The sequence below is a fragment of the Delphinapterus leucas genome, chromosome 19 (genome assembly GCF_059928025.1).
Source record: "Delphinapterus leucas isolate spDelLeu-1000000601 "Yukka" chromosome 19, BTC_Dleu_Yukka2, whole genome shotgun sequence".
Lineage (NCBI taxonomy): Eukaryota > Metazoa > Chordata > Mammalia > Artiodactyla > Monodontidae > Delphinapterus > Delphinapterus leucas.
Window position 1 is genome coordinate 20735117 of NC_143147.1, and position 15193 is coordinate 20750309.

General features: G+C 49.3%; 1 protein-coding gene across 1 annotated transcript; it reads left to right on the forward strand.

The window, feature by feature from the left end:
• The first annotated feature begins 4842 nt into the window (after window positions 1-4842).
• Window positions 4843-8115, forward strand: LIAT1 (ligand of ATE1). Its single transcript, XM_089900659.1, is given in 3 exon segments — window positions 4843-5484; window positions 7662-8027; window positions 8030-8115. Coding segments are annotated over 3 exon segments (822 nt in total). The 5' UTR covers window positions 4843-5114.
• The last annotated feature ends 7078 nt before the right edge of the window (window positions 8116-15193 follow it).

The window sequence follows — 15193 nt, forward strand, 5'->3', positions numbered from 1 at the left end:
AAGGTACGAAGTGAAAATCAGGAAGCAGTTGGAGTGGCTTATGAAAGGAGGAAAAATAAAGAGCAAGCCTGCTCTCAACAGTTGCAAAGCCCTGTTGGGGCAAAAGTAGGTGGAGGCCCACATACCATATGTCTAAATATTAAAAGTGGTAAAATAAATTGACATACTGTTAAATAAAATAAATACTATCTTTCTACCTTGACAAATAGACCTTCATACCAGTCTGGAAGGCCAGATTTAAATTTAGAATTTCTGGCTCTTTGGGGTTCTGCACCCAGCCCACGGCCTGCCCCCTTCTCTTCCGACACCCAGCTCCATTCTGCACTGAGAAGGCCCTTGAATACATAGGTCTGGACACCTCAGCCTGCCTATTGAGTTTCCACCTATGCTGCCCTTGGCCTAGGGCTACTCAGGAGGATGGACTCAGGAGTGAGGCCCAGATACACCCTACAAGCAGGCAGGGGTCATTTGGGCAAGAAATTCCAAGGTGCCAGGTACTCAGACTGTGGGCCACAAGTTGGAGGAGGAATGTGAGGTGCTGGGTGGGAAGGACGCCTTGATTCCACAGACTTCCTGTCCCTTAGGGAAGGATACAGTCGTGGGGGGAGAGTCAGAGCAGTGTCCTGTGAAGCGCAAGGCCCAGGGCAGGGACCCCACTTGCCCAAGTCTAAGGCTGGTGTTGCTAAAGAGTGGACACTGCCTGTCTACCTTGGGGAAGGAGCTGACAGCATGGAGAAAGTAGGCCGGAAAGAGCAGAGCTGGAACCAGCAGCCCAGCCAGCTGGGGGGACCAAGGCTGAGCAGGCATCAGGGAGGGACAAAGACGCAAGCTCCACCCAAGCATGCCTACGTCAGCAGTGGCCAAAGGGGACAACCTGATCCTTGCAGAGAAAGAAACCTTAGCTCCTACCAGCTCATAACTATCACAGCCACTGAAACCACAAAGAGAAGTACAAACAAGGAAGCTGAAACAAACAATGAAAACACTATCATCTCTTCTGTTGGGCAGTGAACACCTTTGTAAAGTCAACTGTTTTCCTGCAAGATGCTAATGTGTAAAACTGGGAAGGTAGGGCTTCCCTGGTGGCGCAGTGGTTGAGAATCCGCCTGCCGATGCAGGGGACGCGGGTTCATGCCCCGGTCCGGGAGGATCCCACATGCCGCGGAGGGGCTGGGCCCGTGAGCCATGGCCGCTGGGCCTGCGCATCTGGAGTCTGTGCTCCGCAACGGGAGAGGCCGCAACAGTGAGAGGCCCGCGTACCGCAAAAAATAAAAAAAAAATTAAAAACAAAAACAAAAAAAACTGGGAAGGTGGACTCCAGGCCCAGCTGGGAGGCTAATTAGCACTGAGAGGTGAACAAGTCACTTTGCATCTCTCTGTTTCCTCATCTATCAAACAGGTATATACTCACCCTCTCTCTCTCTACTTGCAAGGGATTTTTATGATTATTCCAAAAAATGTATTCCTTTGCTGGATGTGAGTTTTGTCTCTCGAAGCTGATTGGCTGGTTCAACACAACCTCGATGCAACCTTCACAAAAACTGGGAAGAGAAGTGGCCTAGCTGCCTCCTACCAGATAAGCATCGAGGCAAAGAGGACCAGCTGAGAGGGAAGACAGGCCAGCCTTTTTCGGAAAAGGAGGGCAGCCGGTCTTTGTAAGCGCCTGTCTGCGAGCACCAGGGTCAGCAGTGTAGGGTATCTGGAAAGCCAACCCCAGACATCTCCATTAGCAGGTGGTCACCTGCACAAAGGACCTCTGTGATTTACATTTCACTCAGCTCCTGGGGACAAAAGCAGACGGTCAAGGGGCAGATCACAAGCACTCGCTGTGTGCAGACCTGTAGGGGATACTTTAGGGAGCTGGACAGCAGGTGAGAGATGGAGGAAAATAGAAGAACCGAAAAGTCTTTTACGGAGCAATGTGTCCACTCACGCCTGTGTGTGGATCAGCACTAACGACGATCCTCGCTGAGTACTAGGAGTGCCAAAATGCATAGATTTGACGGCATTCCCATCAAAATCCCAGCCGGCTATTTTGAAGAGACAGACAAGATGATTTGAAAATGGAAATGGAAAAGCAAAGGCTCTAGAGGAGTCAAAACAATCTTCAGAAAGAACAAAGTTGGAGGATTTAACATTATTTAATATCAAGACTTACTATAAAGCTGCAATCATCAGGGCGCTGTAGTACTGCTGTAAGGAAAGACAAATAGATCAACGGAACAGAATAGAGCCCAGAAATAGAGTCACACATATACAATTCGTTGATTTTCTACCAAAGTGCCAAGTCAAGTCAGTGGGAAAGGAACGTTGTGGTGCTCCAGCGACAAAGGACGACCCTGCCTGAAAAAGTGTCGGCGGTGTTACACCCCCTACCGGACTCTTACTCGCCCTCCCCACCGTGTTGCGATGGTTACGAAATTCCTGAGCCCACCTGGGTGACGCCCACCTGGGCAATGGGACCTGTCCCAAATAAGGAAAGGCATCTGGCCTGTCCCACTCCCACTCTATAGAAGGAAGGTATATGTGCCTCGACCAATCAGTAAACAAAATTTTCACCTCGGACCGTTCTTTCATTTCCTGGCTATAAAAATTGATCAATAGCACATGTTCAGGCTTGACTCTACCAGACTACTAGGAAGTCGGCCCATTGTTGTGGCAGTGACCCTTCCCTCTAATAAATTCTATCTTCTTTACATTCTGCCTTGTGCCTGGAAATTCTTTTCCAACCTGCATTCGGACCATGACAAATGTCTTTTCAATGAAAATTTCTAGAACAACTGGAAATCCATTTGGAAAAAAAATGAATCTCGATCCCTATCTGACTTTATTCACAAGATGAGTTTGAGATGGATGGTGGACCTAACCCAGAACCATAAAGCTTCTTGAAGAAAACAGAAGAGTACTTTTGTGATCTCAGAGTAGATTCAGAGATTCCTTGGCCAGTATACAAAAAGAAAAAAACTTATAAAATGGCTTCATCAGAATATAAAAATTCTGCTTACCACAAGACACCACTAAGAAAATGAATTGACAAGCTACAGACCTGGAAAAAAAAAAATCTCTGCAGCAATATATGTGACAAAGGATTTATATCCAAGACATGTAAAGAGCTTTTACAAATCAACAATAAAAATATAAATATCCCAATGACAAAATGGGAGATGACTTGAACAGTTTACAAACCAAGTTACACAAATGGCCAATAAGTAGTTTGACAAGTGCTCAACATCATTAGTCATCAGGGACATGGCACTTAAAACTGCAGGGAAATACTTCATACACACTAGAATGGCTAAAATCAAAGACTGATGTTTCAGTTATCTATTGCTCCATAACTTATCACCCCAAAACTTAGTAACTTAAACAGTGACAATCATTTTATTATTTCTCACAGTTTCTTTGAGTCAGGGATTCAGGAAGGGCTTGGCTTGGTGAGGCTGGCTTGGGAGTCTCTCCTGCTGTTATAGTCGGACTATGGCTGGAGGTGGAAAAGTGGGGGCTGGAGCAGCTGGGGCATCTCTCTCTCTCTCCTTTTACATAGTCTGGGGGTCTCTCTATGTGGTCTAGCTTGAGCTTCCTCACAGCATGGTGGCCTCAGCGTACCCAGACATCAGATGTCTTAGCAGGAGGCTCAGGTCTCCAGGAGCAAGTCTTCGGCTAACAAGGTGGATGTGCCGTACCTTTTATGACCTGGCCTAAGAAGTCACACGGTGTCACTTTCACCATATTCTACTGGCTACATGTGGCTCCACCAAGCCAACCCGATTGAAAGGGAGTGGAATTAGACTGTGTCTCTTGATGTGGGAGTGGCAAGATTCTAGAAGAGCCTGGGGAATAAGAGTTACTACTGCAGCCATTTTGGGAAAATACAATCTGTGGCGGATTAACCTGGAAAGAAAAGCTGACAGATCATACCAGGCCTTATAAGCCACACTAAAGTTCAGTCGTGTGATGGCCCACTCCCCACCACACCCCTGGAGGGTTTTAAGCAAGAGAGTGAAATTGTTCATCATCTTAAAAAGTTCTGGGCTTCCCTGGTGGTGCAGTGGTTAAGAATCCACCTGCCAATGCCGGGGACACGGGTTCGAGCCCTGGTCTGGGAAGATTCCACATGCCGCTGAGCAACAAAGCCTGTGAGCCACAACTACTAAGCCTGTGCTCTAGAGCCCGCGAGCCACAACTACTGAAGTCCACGCGCCCTAGAGCCCGTGCTCCGCAACAAGAGAAGACACCGCAATGAGAAGCCCGTGCACCGCAACAAAGAGTAGCCCCCGCTCGTCGCAACTAGAGAAAGCCCGCATGCAGCAACAAAGACCCAATGCAGCCAAAAATAAATAAATAAAATTATTAAAAAAGAAAAGTTCCTCCTAGCAGCTATGTGGATTTGGAAGCAGAGACCATTTAGGAAGGGGGTGCAGAAGTTCACGTCCCAGACACGGTGGTCAGCCCCAGCCTAGGTGAGGGTACAGGGACAGAGTGGGGGTAAGGAAGACTGCCAGGGCTCTGGACTGACCAGCTGTTTTTGTTCACAGAGATGAAGAATGATGGAGAAATGACTTTGGACACAGTGGGCTTAAAAGGCCAGGATAGACATATGAGATTGGAACTCAGGAGATAAAAATTTAGGAGAGAACACACAGCATTTAAAAGGGCACAGGGGGCTTCCCTGGTGGTCCAGTGGTAAAGAATCCACCTTACAATTCAGGTGACGCGGGTTCGATCCCTGGTCAGGGAACTAAGATCCCACATGCCACGGGGATGCGACTAAGCCCACGGGCCGCAACTATTGAGCTCGCGTGCCTCAACTAGAGAGCCCACGTGCTGCAAACTACAGGGCCCACACGCTCTGGAACCCGCGCGCTACAACTAGAGAGAAGCCCTCGTGCCGCAATGAAGAGCCCTAATGCCTCAACGAAGCCCCTGCTTGCCACAACTAAGATGAGAGGCAGCCTAAATAAATAAATAAACATAGATAGATAGATAAATGCTTTAAAAATAAATAAAAAATAAAAGGGCACAGGAGTGGAAAATGAGTGTCAACCCAAGCATTCACAATCTCGGTACCCACTTTTCCTCTTGTCACCGCCGACCAAGCAAGCGCGCAGGATGAAATGCGCATGCGCACATCTCCTCCGCCAGCGGCTCCTGGGCAGCAGCCTGCGGACTGCGCACGCGCGCGGTGTGCGGCGGTCGCCGTGGAGACGCGTGGCCCTAGCCTGGCCCTCGCCGCCGGAACCTCCGGCTCAGTCGCAGCGGGTCTCTGCTGCCCCAGGCGCGGGGGGCGGCCCCGCGGGTGGATGGACTGCGGCGGTGGGGATGGGGTGTCGGGGGACGGCGAGGAGGAGGAGAGAGAGGGCTGCATGGCGGCCTCGCAGGGGTCCAGACTGCCCCCCATCTCGGGCTGCGCCTCAGAACTGACCAAACGGAAGGTGAAGAAGAAAAAGAAGAAGAGAAAGACCAAGGGGTCTGGGAAGGGGCACGGTAAGAGGAGCAGCTAACGCGTCTGCCTCGCTCCCATACCTGAGATTCTTCTCCGAGGACACCCACCCCACCCCTCAGAGACCCCCACCTACTTGGGGACCTTAAGCCCAGAAACAGAAACTCGCCAGCCCCAATCAGAGGTCCTCCCTCTCTCCGCACGATGATGATCCAGCCCTCCGCACAAAGACCATCCATGTCCGCAGAGACCCCAAATCCTGCGTCGAGAATTCTCAACATCAATGGAGACCTTCAACCCCACACAGAGACAAGCCACAGAGCCTCCCAGCCCCACACTGTGACTCCTAGCTTTACACAGAGACTCACTCATCTTCCTCCTCCCTCAGTCCAAGTTTAAAATCCTGAACATCTATTCCTTCCCCACAGAAATCTCAAGCCCTCCTGAAGAGATGCCCCCATCCTCACACAGAGACTGTCCCCATCCACAGCTACTAAGGCACTAGTGACAGATGCTCTCACTCATACACAGAATCACAGGCTCCTGCCTTCCGCCTGGACACCCTCCTTTCACCCTCATTTATTAGGGGCACCTGACTCTGGTTGCCTCTATGTAGACACCCAGGACATGCACATAAAGTGTGCTCCCTGTACAGACCGCCCTTCCTTTCCCCTCATCTACGGAGGCCACCCTTCGACTGCACACAAACACCATCACACCAGTCACTGCTACACACTCTTATAATCCCTGACACCCTCAACAACACCCCCTTCTACCAATATAATCGCCAAATAAAGCTAAAGTACAGATACCCCAGCAGGCACACGCATTCAGTCTGCACGCACAAGCACACGCTCCGCTACATACTCACATGCCTAGACCTCTCCAGTACGCGTATGACCATACACGTGGGGTTCTCACTCCAGGCCCTCCCGTGGACACTTCACAGACGTACACCCACTAACAGCCTCCACAAAAGCACAGAGCCCTCCGTTCTCATAGAACGCCCTGGGAGCTCGACAAAGCCCCTGAGCACCCATTTGTGGAGAGAGTGCAACAGTGACGTAGAGCGCACCTGTCCAGGGGCGCTGTAGGTCTCCACTGTCCTTGTGTGGTTCGCCTTGGTGGCTCCTGTCTGTCAGGGAGGTGGCTCTCGCCGACCCTGGCACAGCTGCCCTGACCTCCAGCATGACTAGTCCTGGGCTCACGTTCCTGGGTGCCGGCCCTCTTTATGCAGAACCAGCTCCCCTGACAAGCTGAAGGCAGAAGGCGCGACGGACAGATCATAATTACCTCTCCAGTTGGGATCATAAGAAAGAGGCAAGAAAGCAATTCTGGAGTTTAGGTCAATAAGCGCCATGTGCATCTGCCAAACCAAATGAGGAAATGTATTATCTTTTTAGCTTAGCTTCTGCCTCTAAAGGTTACAGCGGCATGTACCTCATACTGTCAGCAGGGGACACCAAATAATTTTCAGGGAGTAGGAAGGTATAGGAATGCCAAGAGAGGGTTTTTTTTCTTATTTTCTTCTCTTTTTTTTTTTGGTGGGGGGAGGGAGATTCCTCTATCCCAAAGAAATAGGATGAGCTGATTAAAGAATCACAAGTTGTAGTACTGTATATGCATGTTATATAATTCAGAAGGGCTGTTAATATTTTTAAAAATCAGTATAAGCCACACAGAAAAAGTATTTCCTGGCTTGGCAGAATGCTTTCCACAGTCAGATTTAGGAAGCTTTTCTGTTGTTCTTCATTTCTTCCATCATAAAGTGTGTAGAATAGGGGTAAGTCATAGGCTCCCAGAACTGGGCAGTACCTTGGCGAGCACGTGGGTAGGTGAGGTGGGGGGCAGTGTGGAAAGGACAGGGCCCTGGCAATCGGGTGTGTGTTCAAATCCCGGCTCTGCCACCTGCTTTGTGACATCGGCAACCGACTGAAACTTTGGGAGTCTGTTTCCTCACCTGGAAAATAGGGCTGACAGCCTTTACCCAGAGGACCTGGCTCATAGTACATGCTCAATAAATGGCTCCTCCCTCCCCAAAATGACAACCCAAAGCATGTAGGCAGTGGATGTGTACGGGGCTGGTGGGCTTGGCCACCTGAGGCCCCAGGTGAGGAGGGGCCTCCAGGTCCCCCCTCACATCTTTAGTGGTTTGGGCATCACCCCCAAGCAGGCTGAGGGCAGGCATCACAAACGCTAACACCACCCATCTGCTCAGCAGATAAACATCAGAGTCGAGGCCTGAAGACTCAGCGGCTGTCTCCATCCTTCCGTGACATCTTAAGTCCCAGCAAAGATCATGGCCCGGGGCCAGAGCACAGACAGGACAGGGATGAAAGCAAGCTCACCCCCTCTTACTCCTCTGCCATATGTCTCCCCTGCTTTGCCGAAATAGAAGAGACCCTTTCCAACCAGATCAACGAAAGTCTGCGTTGGGATGGCGTTCTCGCCGACCCAGAGGCAGAAAAGGAAAGGATTCGCATTTACAAGCAGAACCGGAGGAAGCGGTACCGGGTTTGGACCCTGAGGGGCTTCCACTCTGGCCCCGGTGACGAGGAGGCCCCAGAGAACCCAGCCTACCTCTCTGACCAGACGGCGGCAGCGGCGGCCAGCAGCCCTCGCTGACAACCGAGAGCCCCAATCACTGCTTTAAAGGAAACCTTATCCCGAAGTAGCAGCTCCACCTGAGTGAAAGCCCACCTGTGACACGGACAAGCTTATCATTTATCCTTACCACACATTTATGTGTTAAAAAAAAAAAAAGAATAAAAATAAAAGGAAATCAGACCTACCTCTGAAGGAAGCATGTGTCTGGTGTGTTGATGAGCTCAACTCACCTTCCACCAAAACGCCGCTCGAGGCCCCGGAAGCCACAGCTCCTTCCTTAAGAGAGTAAGCAAGTTAATGAATAAAATTCTTTTCCGAATATCCTTTTTTTCTCAAATAATCTGGCATGTCTTTGTTATTTAATTTCCCATCACAATTAGATATGTATAATCTCCCCCACCCACAAAAAAAGAGAAAGTGTGTAGATTGTATCAATTCTAAATTTTAAATTAATTTCATGGGTAAAATTCCTCACACAGCATGCTTTCAGAAGCCCAAGGAAAATGCCCCGAATTCCCTAAAGCCTTTTTTTAAAAAAATTAAATATACTCCCTGCCCTATGTGGCCTTCAAAATAAGTGAGTTCCAGAACATCATCTTTGGGAGGTTATTACGGAAAGTCTCAAAAGGAATATTGCTTCTCATATCAATATGGGCCTCCTCTAATCCCCCAAAACAGCATTTCAAGCAAAGTTCTGGAGCATTAAAAGGGCCCTACAACACTACTTGTTCTAAGTTAATATTCTTCCTTTCCACAAATATTGAGTGAGGACCATGTACTGCCTTAGTTTAGCTTCTTCCAGAAGCAAAGACTGCACTGCAAGTAGATTATCTCAATGGAGGGGATGCAGGGAAGGGGAGAGGGCCAACCCAGGGACACTATGAAAACAGCTTCCATACCGGGCAACAGGGCCTCAATCCCACAGGGAAACACTGTCAGGATTATCCCCGCAGAGGGGGAGGGAGCTGGGGTGTTACACTCCCCAGAGGCATTGGCTGATGGGTCCTGGGGGGGTTGGGTTCCTGGCATTTCAAGCCTGCCACACCCGGACCAGAGAGCAACCTCAGCCCCGGTGGGGGGGTGGGGGAGGAAATCGCCCTCAGGCACAAAGCAGCAGCCTGAAAGTTCCAGGAGATAGAGGTGGTCTCTGGGGTAGCATCGGACACCTGTGTCCAGCACAGTGCAGGCCCCGAGGGGGACAGAGTGGACATTTAGGATGAGGTTCCTGCCTTCCAAGGAGGTAAAGAAGTACAGTGTACACAGGAGAAGTTGAAAGCCAACACAAAACATCACAGAATGCCTATTTGAAAGTCAGGCGAAAGTGGTCCTCTTGGTCTCCGCTAGCCCCCAGCTGACAGAGCAGCCCCCTACCCCTTCCTTAAAAGGACAGTGACAGGTTTCACATCGGCCACCACACCCTGGCAAGATATACTGAGGGGCATTCAGAAGAGCCCTCTCCTCCCCTGGAGAGGAGGTTAGCAGCCGGGCCTGGCAGGGGCCCTCCCTGTGCCGAGGCTAGGCCTGTCCCCTGCTGCCAGGTTGGGGCGCACCCATGGAATCAAGCAAAGGGCACTGAGGGCTCAGGCACAGCTCCACGGGGAGGAGGAGATGGGAGATATACTAATACTCAGACCTCACCCAATGATCTGGGTTTAAGGTAAAGATAGCAGAGGGTGGGGCAGTTCAGTTGGCATTTCCTGTGCCCTCTGGCTCTACCATGGTGGCTGGGGGTGCGGTGCACGTATGAGTCTGAGGGCACACCTGCCTCGGAGTACCTTGGTCTCCTGGTATCGTCTTCCATGGGGGGTGGGGATGGGGGTGGCCTGTGGCCGCCTTTCTGCCATGAGATATTCTGGGATAATGGTGAAAATGATGCACTTTGACCTCAGAGCTGCATTTTTCTCTTTCCCACCACGTGCTAGCTGTGTGACCTCAGACAAATTGCTTAACCTCTCTGAGCCTTAGTTACCACATCTGGAAACGGGGATGCAAATACCCATCTCAGTGTTGTGAGAATCAAATGCAGTAATTACATAAAGCATTTAGCATAGCGTCTGGCCCCTAGGAAGCGCTCAATCCATTGTAGGAGCTTTGAGTAATGACGTTTTAGGTGGGGTGGCTACACAGCCACCTCATCAAAGGGTGAGCTTCACAAAGAAACGTGGCTTCAGCGACTGGCTGATAGAATTCAAACAAACCGCAAAACAAATTACAGGGGTCTGGAGCAAGAGGGAATGTAGGAGGAATGAACCGAGGGTCTCAAAGCCCAGTGTTCTGGGGAGGGGGCTTTGAGCCAAACAAGAACACGCCTACTTGTAGCCTGGAACTAAAGGGGAGTCTGTGCTCAAGATATGAACAGAGGAAGCAGGTGGGGATTAACTCTTCCACAAGCACAGAAGTGGCTCCAACTCAAACCACGCTGGGTTAGAAGTTTTAAGTATCTTTCTCATATCCAGCCTGTTTCAGTGAGGACTCTTTACCCAATGAAAACTGGCTTACTGACAAAACGGAGAGACTGATTTATAAGGCCAACAGTCCAGGGTTGGATATGGCTTCAGGCATGGCTGGATCCAGGAGGTCACACTGTGTCATCAAAATTTGTCTCTTTCTCCACATCTCGCCTCTGCCTCCCTGATTAGCTTCACGTTCAGGCAGGTTCTCATAACAGGATTGCAAAAATGGCCACTGACATCCTTATAGTTCATCGAAGAAAAGAGAGTCACCGCTGTATTCATATCAACCCCAGAGAAGATCTCTGGCCTGGCACAGGTCATATGCCCATCGGTGGGCTAATCACAGTGGTCACGGAAAGGGAGTATGTGCTGCAGAGACCTACCGTACGGTGGGGACGTGGCGGAGGGAGCCAACCCCACTGGACACATGTACTGAACAGATCGTCACAGAATCTATATAAAACCTACATAGAATACAGAGTGACTCCCTGAAGAGATGCCAAGTAGATTTGTCCATTACCCTCCAAGTGGAGAAAGATTCATTTTTAAAAGAACTTGAGGAAGGGTCACGGGGGTGGATTGCATAGCGTGAGTTAATCTCAAGGACTCAGATTGACTGCATACTGATCTCCAGAACTACTGACGCTTGCCCAACACTAGGGAATCTATTAACTAAAGATGAACAGTACTGTAACCATGGGTCCCTGAGCTGTTTTGGAGCAGAATGTTATCAGCTGGTCAGCACAGTTTAGTAATAATTGGGTTTATGATTTGCACCTGGTTTTGGTGGCGCCTGGGGGTGGATTTCAACCTTTAAGGCTAGAAGCTAGCCTTAAGGTCAGGTAGCTAGAATGTGCCTACATGACCAGCTCACTCTAAGACACTCCCACCCTAAGTAGCCCCTGGGTCTCCACACTAGTAGTGGTTGGAGACTCGGGAACAAAGCGCTACTGTTTGAGCCTCGTGAATATCCACTGTGGACACTGCAGAAAAATTCCGGGGATGTTACAACTTCGGTGCGGATTGGCGTGGTAGATACGGCAAAAGTGATGGAATCTCTCTTCCGAGATGAGGTTAACAAAAAGGGAATGTGTTTGCAGGAAGGAGGGAAGCATGAACAGGTGGAGCACAGGTGGAAGGAAGGATGAACAGGGCTGTAAAAATAATCTATAGGAAACTGCAGTGGTGGATACATGTCATTACACACTTGTCCAAACCCATAGAAAGTATAACACCAAGACGGACTCCTAAACTATGGACTTTAGTTAATAATAATGTATCAATGTGGGCTCATCAATTATAACAAATGTACCAACTCATGCAAGACGTTAACAATTGGGGAAACTGGCGGGGGTCGGGGGGAGGTTCACGTGGCAAGGAATCCACGCCCCCCACCAACAGCCCACAGCCCCACGCGTGAGCTCGGAAGCAGGTTCTACCCCCGTTAAGCCTTGAGGTGACCACGCCCTGAGTGACACGGTGGATTACAGCCCGTGAGACCGGAAACCAGAGGCATCCAGCTGAGTGACGCCACAGAAACTGCGAGATAATAAAGTTGTTTGAAGCCACTAAATCTGGGGGTGATTTTGTTACGAATACAGTTGGCTTCTTCCCTCACCGTCAGCTGTGCTTCTCAGCAAGCTGCGTCCCCCTCGACCTGAGGGTGGAAAACCCGAAACCCAACCTTCTCCTAAAAGCCATGTATTATTGGGCACCACGGACTCCCACCACTGGTGCTCCGAGGAGGCTTAAGTTTTATACCCAGAAGCAATGCTGTGCCCTGCAGGGTTGAGGGGCGCTGCTGGATGAGTTAAGTGATAGGTAAGACTGAATGGTTTCCACCTGTTACGCTCACACCTGGAGCTGTCGACAGCTATTTATATTTTCATGGTCTGTGTTTTGCATCCTGCCCCGCACCTTGTAATTATAATATCTTAGGTCACTTTCTAGTTTATAGGTTCTTCTATCTCATTTGTCCCTCAGTCAAGATGTCCTCTGAGTGGTGGGAACTGTTATCTCCACGGTACAGTTTAGGCTTAAAGAGAAGAGGTGAATTGCTCAAGTCACACAACTTCTAAGAGATGGGCTCCAAGGTCTCCAATGGTCTTTTAGAAAATGTTTATCAAGTCACTGCTCAGCCTGCAGTTCTCTGTTAATTGATGCCAGGCTACTGGGAATAACCATCTCATGGATCAGGCTCCTCCCTGCCCAGGAGCGGTGGTGCCCAGGAGCGGTGTAGGCATCACATACCCAACATAACACGATTCCATCTCCACAACCATCTCTGAGATGCGAGGTGTTGTGATCCCAATCACACACGAGGAAATGGACACGGAAAAGGAAAGTGACCTGCTCAGGGTCACTCAGGGCCTAAGGGGAGGAGCTGGGATGTCACACTCAAGTCTGGTTCGTTCCAAAGGTCCAGCTCTTAATCGCTGTGCTGTGGTGCCTCAGATGGGCTCCCAAAGCAGCGGGGAGCCAAGCTACACTCCCTCCTGGAGTTCGACCGCCATGGAAAGAGGCAGATGAAGACAGAATGGGGGCTCGTCGGCAGGGCCGGTGGCTGAAGCCGGCTGGGGTGTAGTTGAAAGGAGGGAGTCCTTCCCGGGAACTGTGGCTGGCAGGGCAGCTTGCTGGGAAGAAGAGGCCTGGGGAGGTAGAAATCCACACCCACAGGGCTCCAGAGGGCCCCAGGGTGATGGGAAAACACTCTCTGGGGCCTCATGGACATGCTGTGTACTTGTTCATGGTCAAATCTGGCCTTTGAAACTCCTGACACACTCCCTTCTGATCATCACTGGGAAGGGCTTAGGAAGCATCCTCTCTCCCACCTCACCCAGGCCCGCATGCCCACCTGGGGCCACTTACCGGCCACGCCTTGGCGTTGAGGATGGTGCCAAGGCCTCACTGTCAAAACAGGGGCCTGGGACCAGCAGCACCCACAGGGCCTGGAGCTTGTTAGAAACTCTCCAGCCCCAGGCCAGACTTCCCGAATCAGAGCCTATAGTTTAACAAACTCCCCAGGTGACTCATGCACGTTGATGTTTGAGCAGCTCTGGTGCTTGGGAGACAGTTTCCCCAAGATTTCTCACGTGTTGCACATCTTGTAAGGAGTCTCCGACTGCCTTTTGTTTTTCCTTTATTTTTTGGCTGCGCCGCGCAGTATGCGGATCTTAGTTCCCAGACCAGGGATCCAACCTGCACCCCCTACAGTGGAAGCACAGAGTCTTAACCACTGGACCGCCAGAAAAGTCCCTTTTCTTTTTCTTTTTTTTTTTGCCTTTGCTCTTTGAAGGATGTTGGGGTGACCAACGGCCTTGGAAGATAGACAGGGTCTCGATTCCAGTTCCTACGCTCAGAGTTCCTCTCCTGTCAAACACCCTTTATATCCCAGTGCCACCTGGCCCCCTCTGCATCATTCTGTGGGAATTGAGGCTCTGGAAACCAACAAACAAATGCTGACCCTCTAGCTATTGCTGTGACTCATAAATCATCCTTTGTCTCTGACCCAAGAGTCTCATGTCTTTAGCCAACATCCATGCAAGTGTGGAGGCCAATGTGTTAGCTTTGCAAATAGTGTAAAAGCTAAGGCGCTACACAGTTCTTAACACACTGACCATTTAACTCTCTGGTTTCTCTTCACTCAGATCACCAGAAAGCTGTACCATGTTCTACACGCGGGTTTTACTTCTCAAGTTACACAGGAAATGCATATATATTACAGACAAATTAGAAATTACACATAAGCAAAAAAATGTTTTAAAAACACCCAATAGTCTCACCATTCAGAGAAACTGAGCCTCATCTGTTTCGTATCCATCCTTCCAGTCTTTTTCTATTCAAGTATCTACATACAGGAAAACAAAATTAATGGGTTAATAATACATATGTTGTCTTCTAATGATCCTCTTAAAAATATAGCATGAACATCTTTCCAAGTCACTAAATTGACATCCACATCGGACTTTGTAAAGCTTGCCTGGTATTTTATTGTATAGACTATTTATTCAATCCCTATTTGTGGACATTTACTTGGTTTCCTACTTTTTGGCGATTCTGAACAATTTTGCAAAGAACATCCTTATATGCACGTTTTAGTGCAATCGTCCAGTGCTTTGGGTACATTCTTGGAAGTGAAATTACAAGCCAAAAGATAATTAAAACAAGAAACGCTTGTATGGCTTTTAACTCATGGCAGGTACTGTTCTAAGCGCTCCGCACGTATGATCTCATTTAATCTTCGCAAGCTGTCTGCGAGAAAAGAACCCCTCTTATCCTCATTTTACAGAAAGTTTAAGGGACTTGCTAAGGTCACACAGCTAATAAACGATGGAGCTGGGATTTGAATCCAGGTGGTCTGGTGAAGAGGTCTAGAATATGCCACTCCAAAATATGCCACTTTGGCATAAAGATTATTTTGAGCTGAAGGCAATTGAGAATCAACAGAGGTAGGAAAAGTTCTTTGCTTTCCCCTTGTCTGCCTAAAAGCAGGGTACCAATTTCCCTTTGTGAAGCTAGGATAGATTGCTCCTGCTCCTCCTATACCACGATGAGGACAGCAACTCTTGTCACCAGAGACAGAGGCACCGTGATGAATCTGCAAAAACAGGCCTTGTTAAATAACCCTTATCTTCCATTAATTTCCCCAATTATTTCCTAGTCACTTTTTCACAGTTTATTGGCCCTAGGCCCA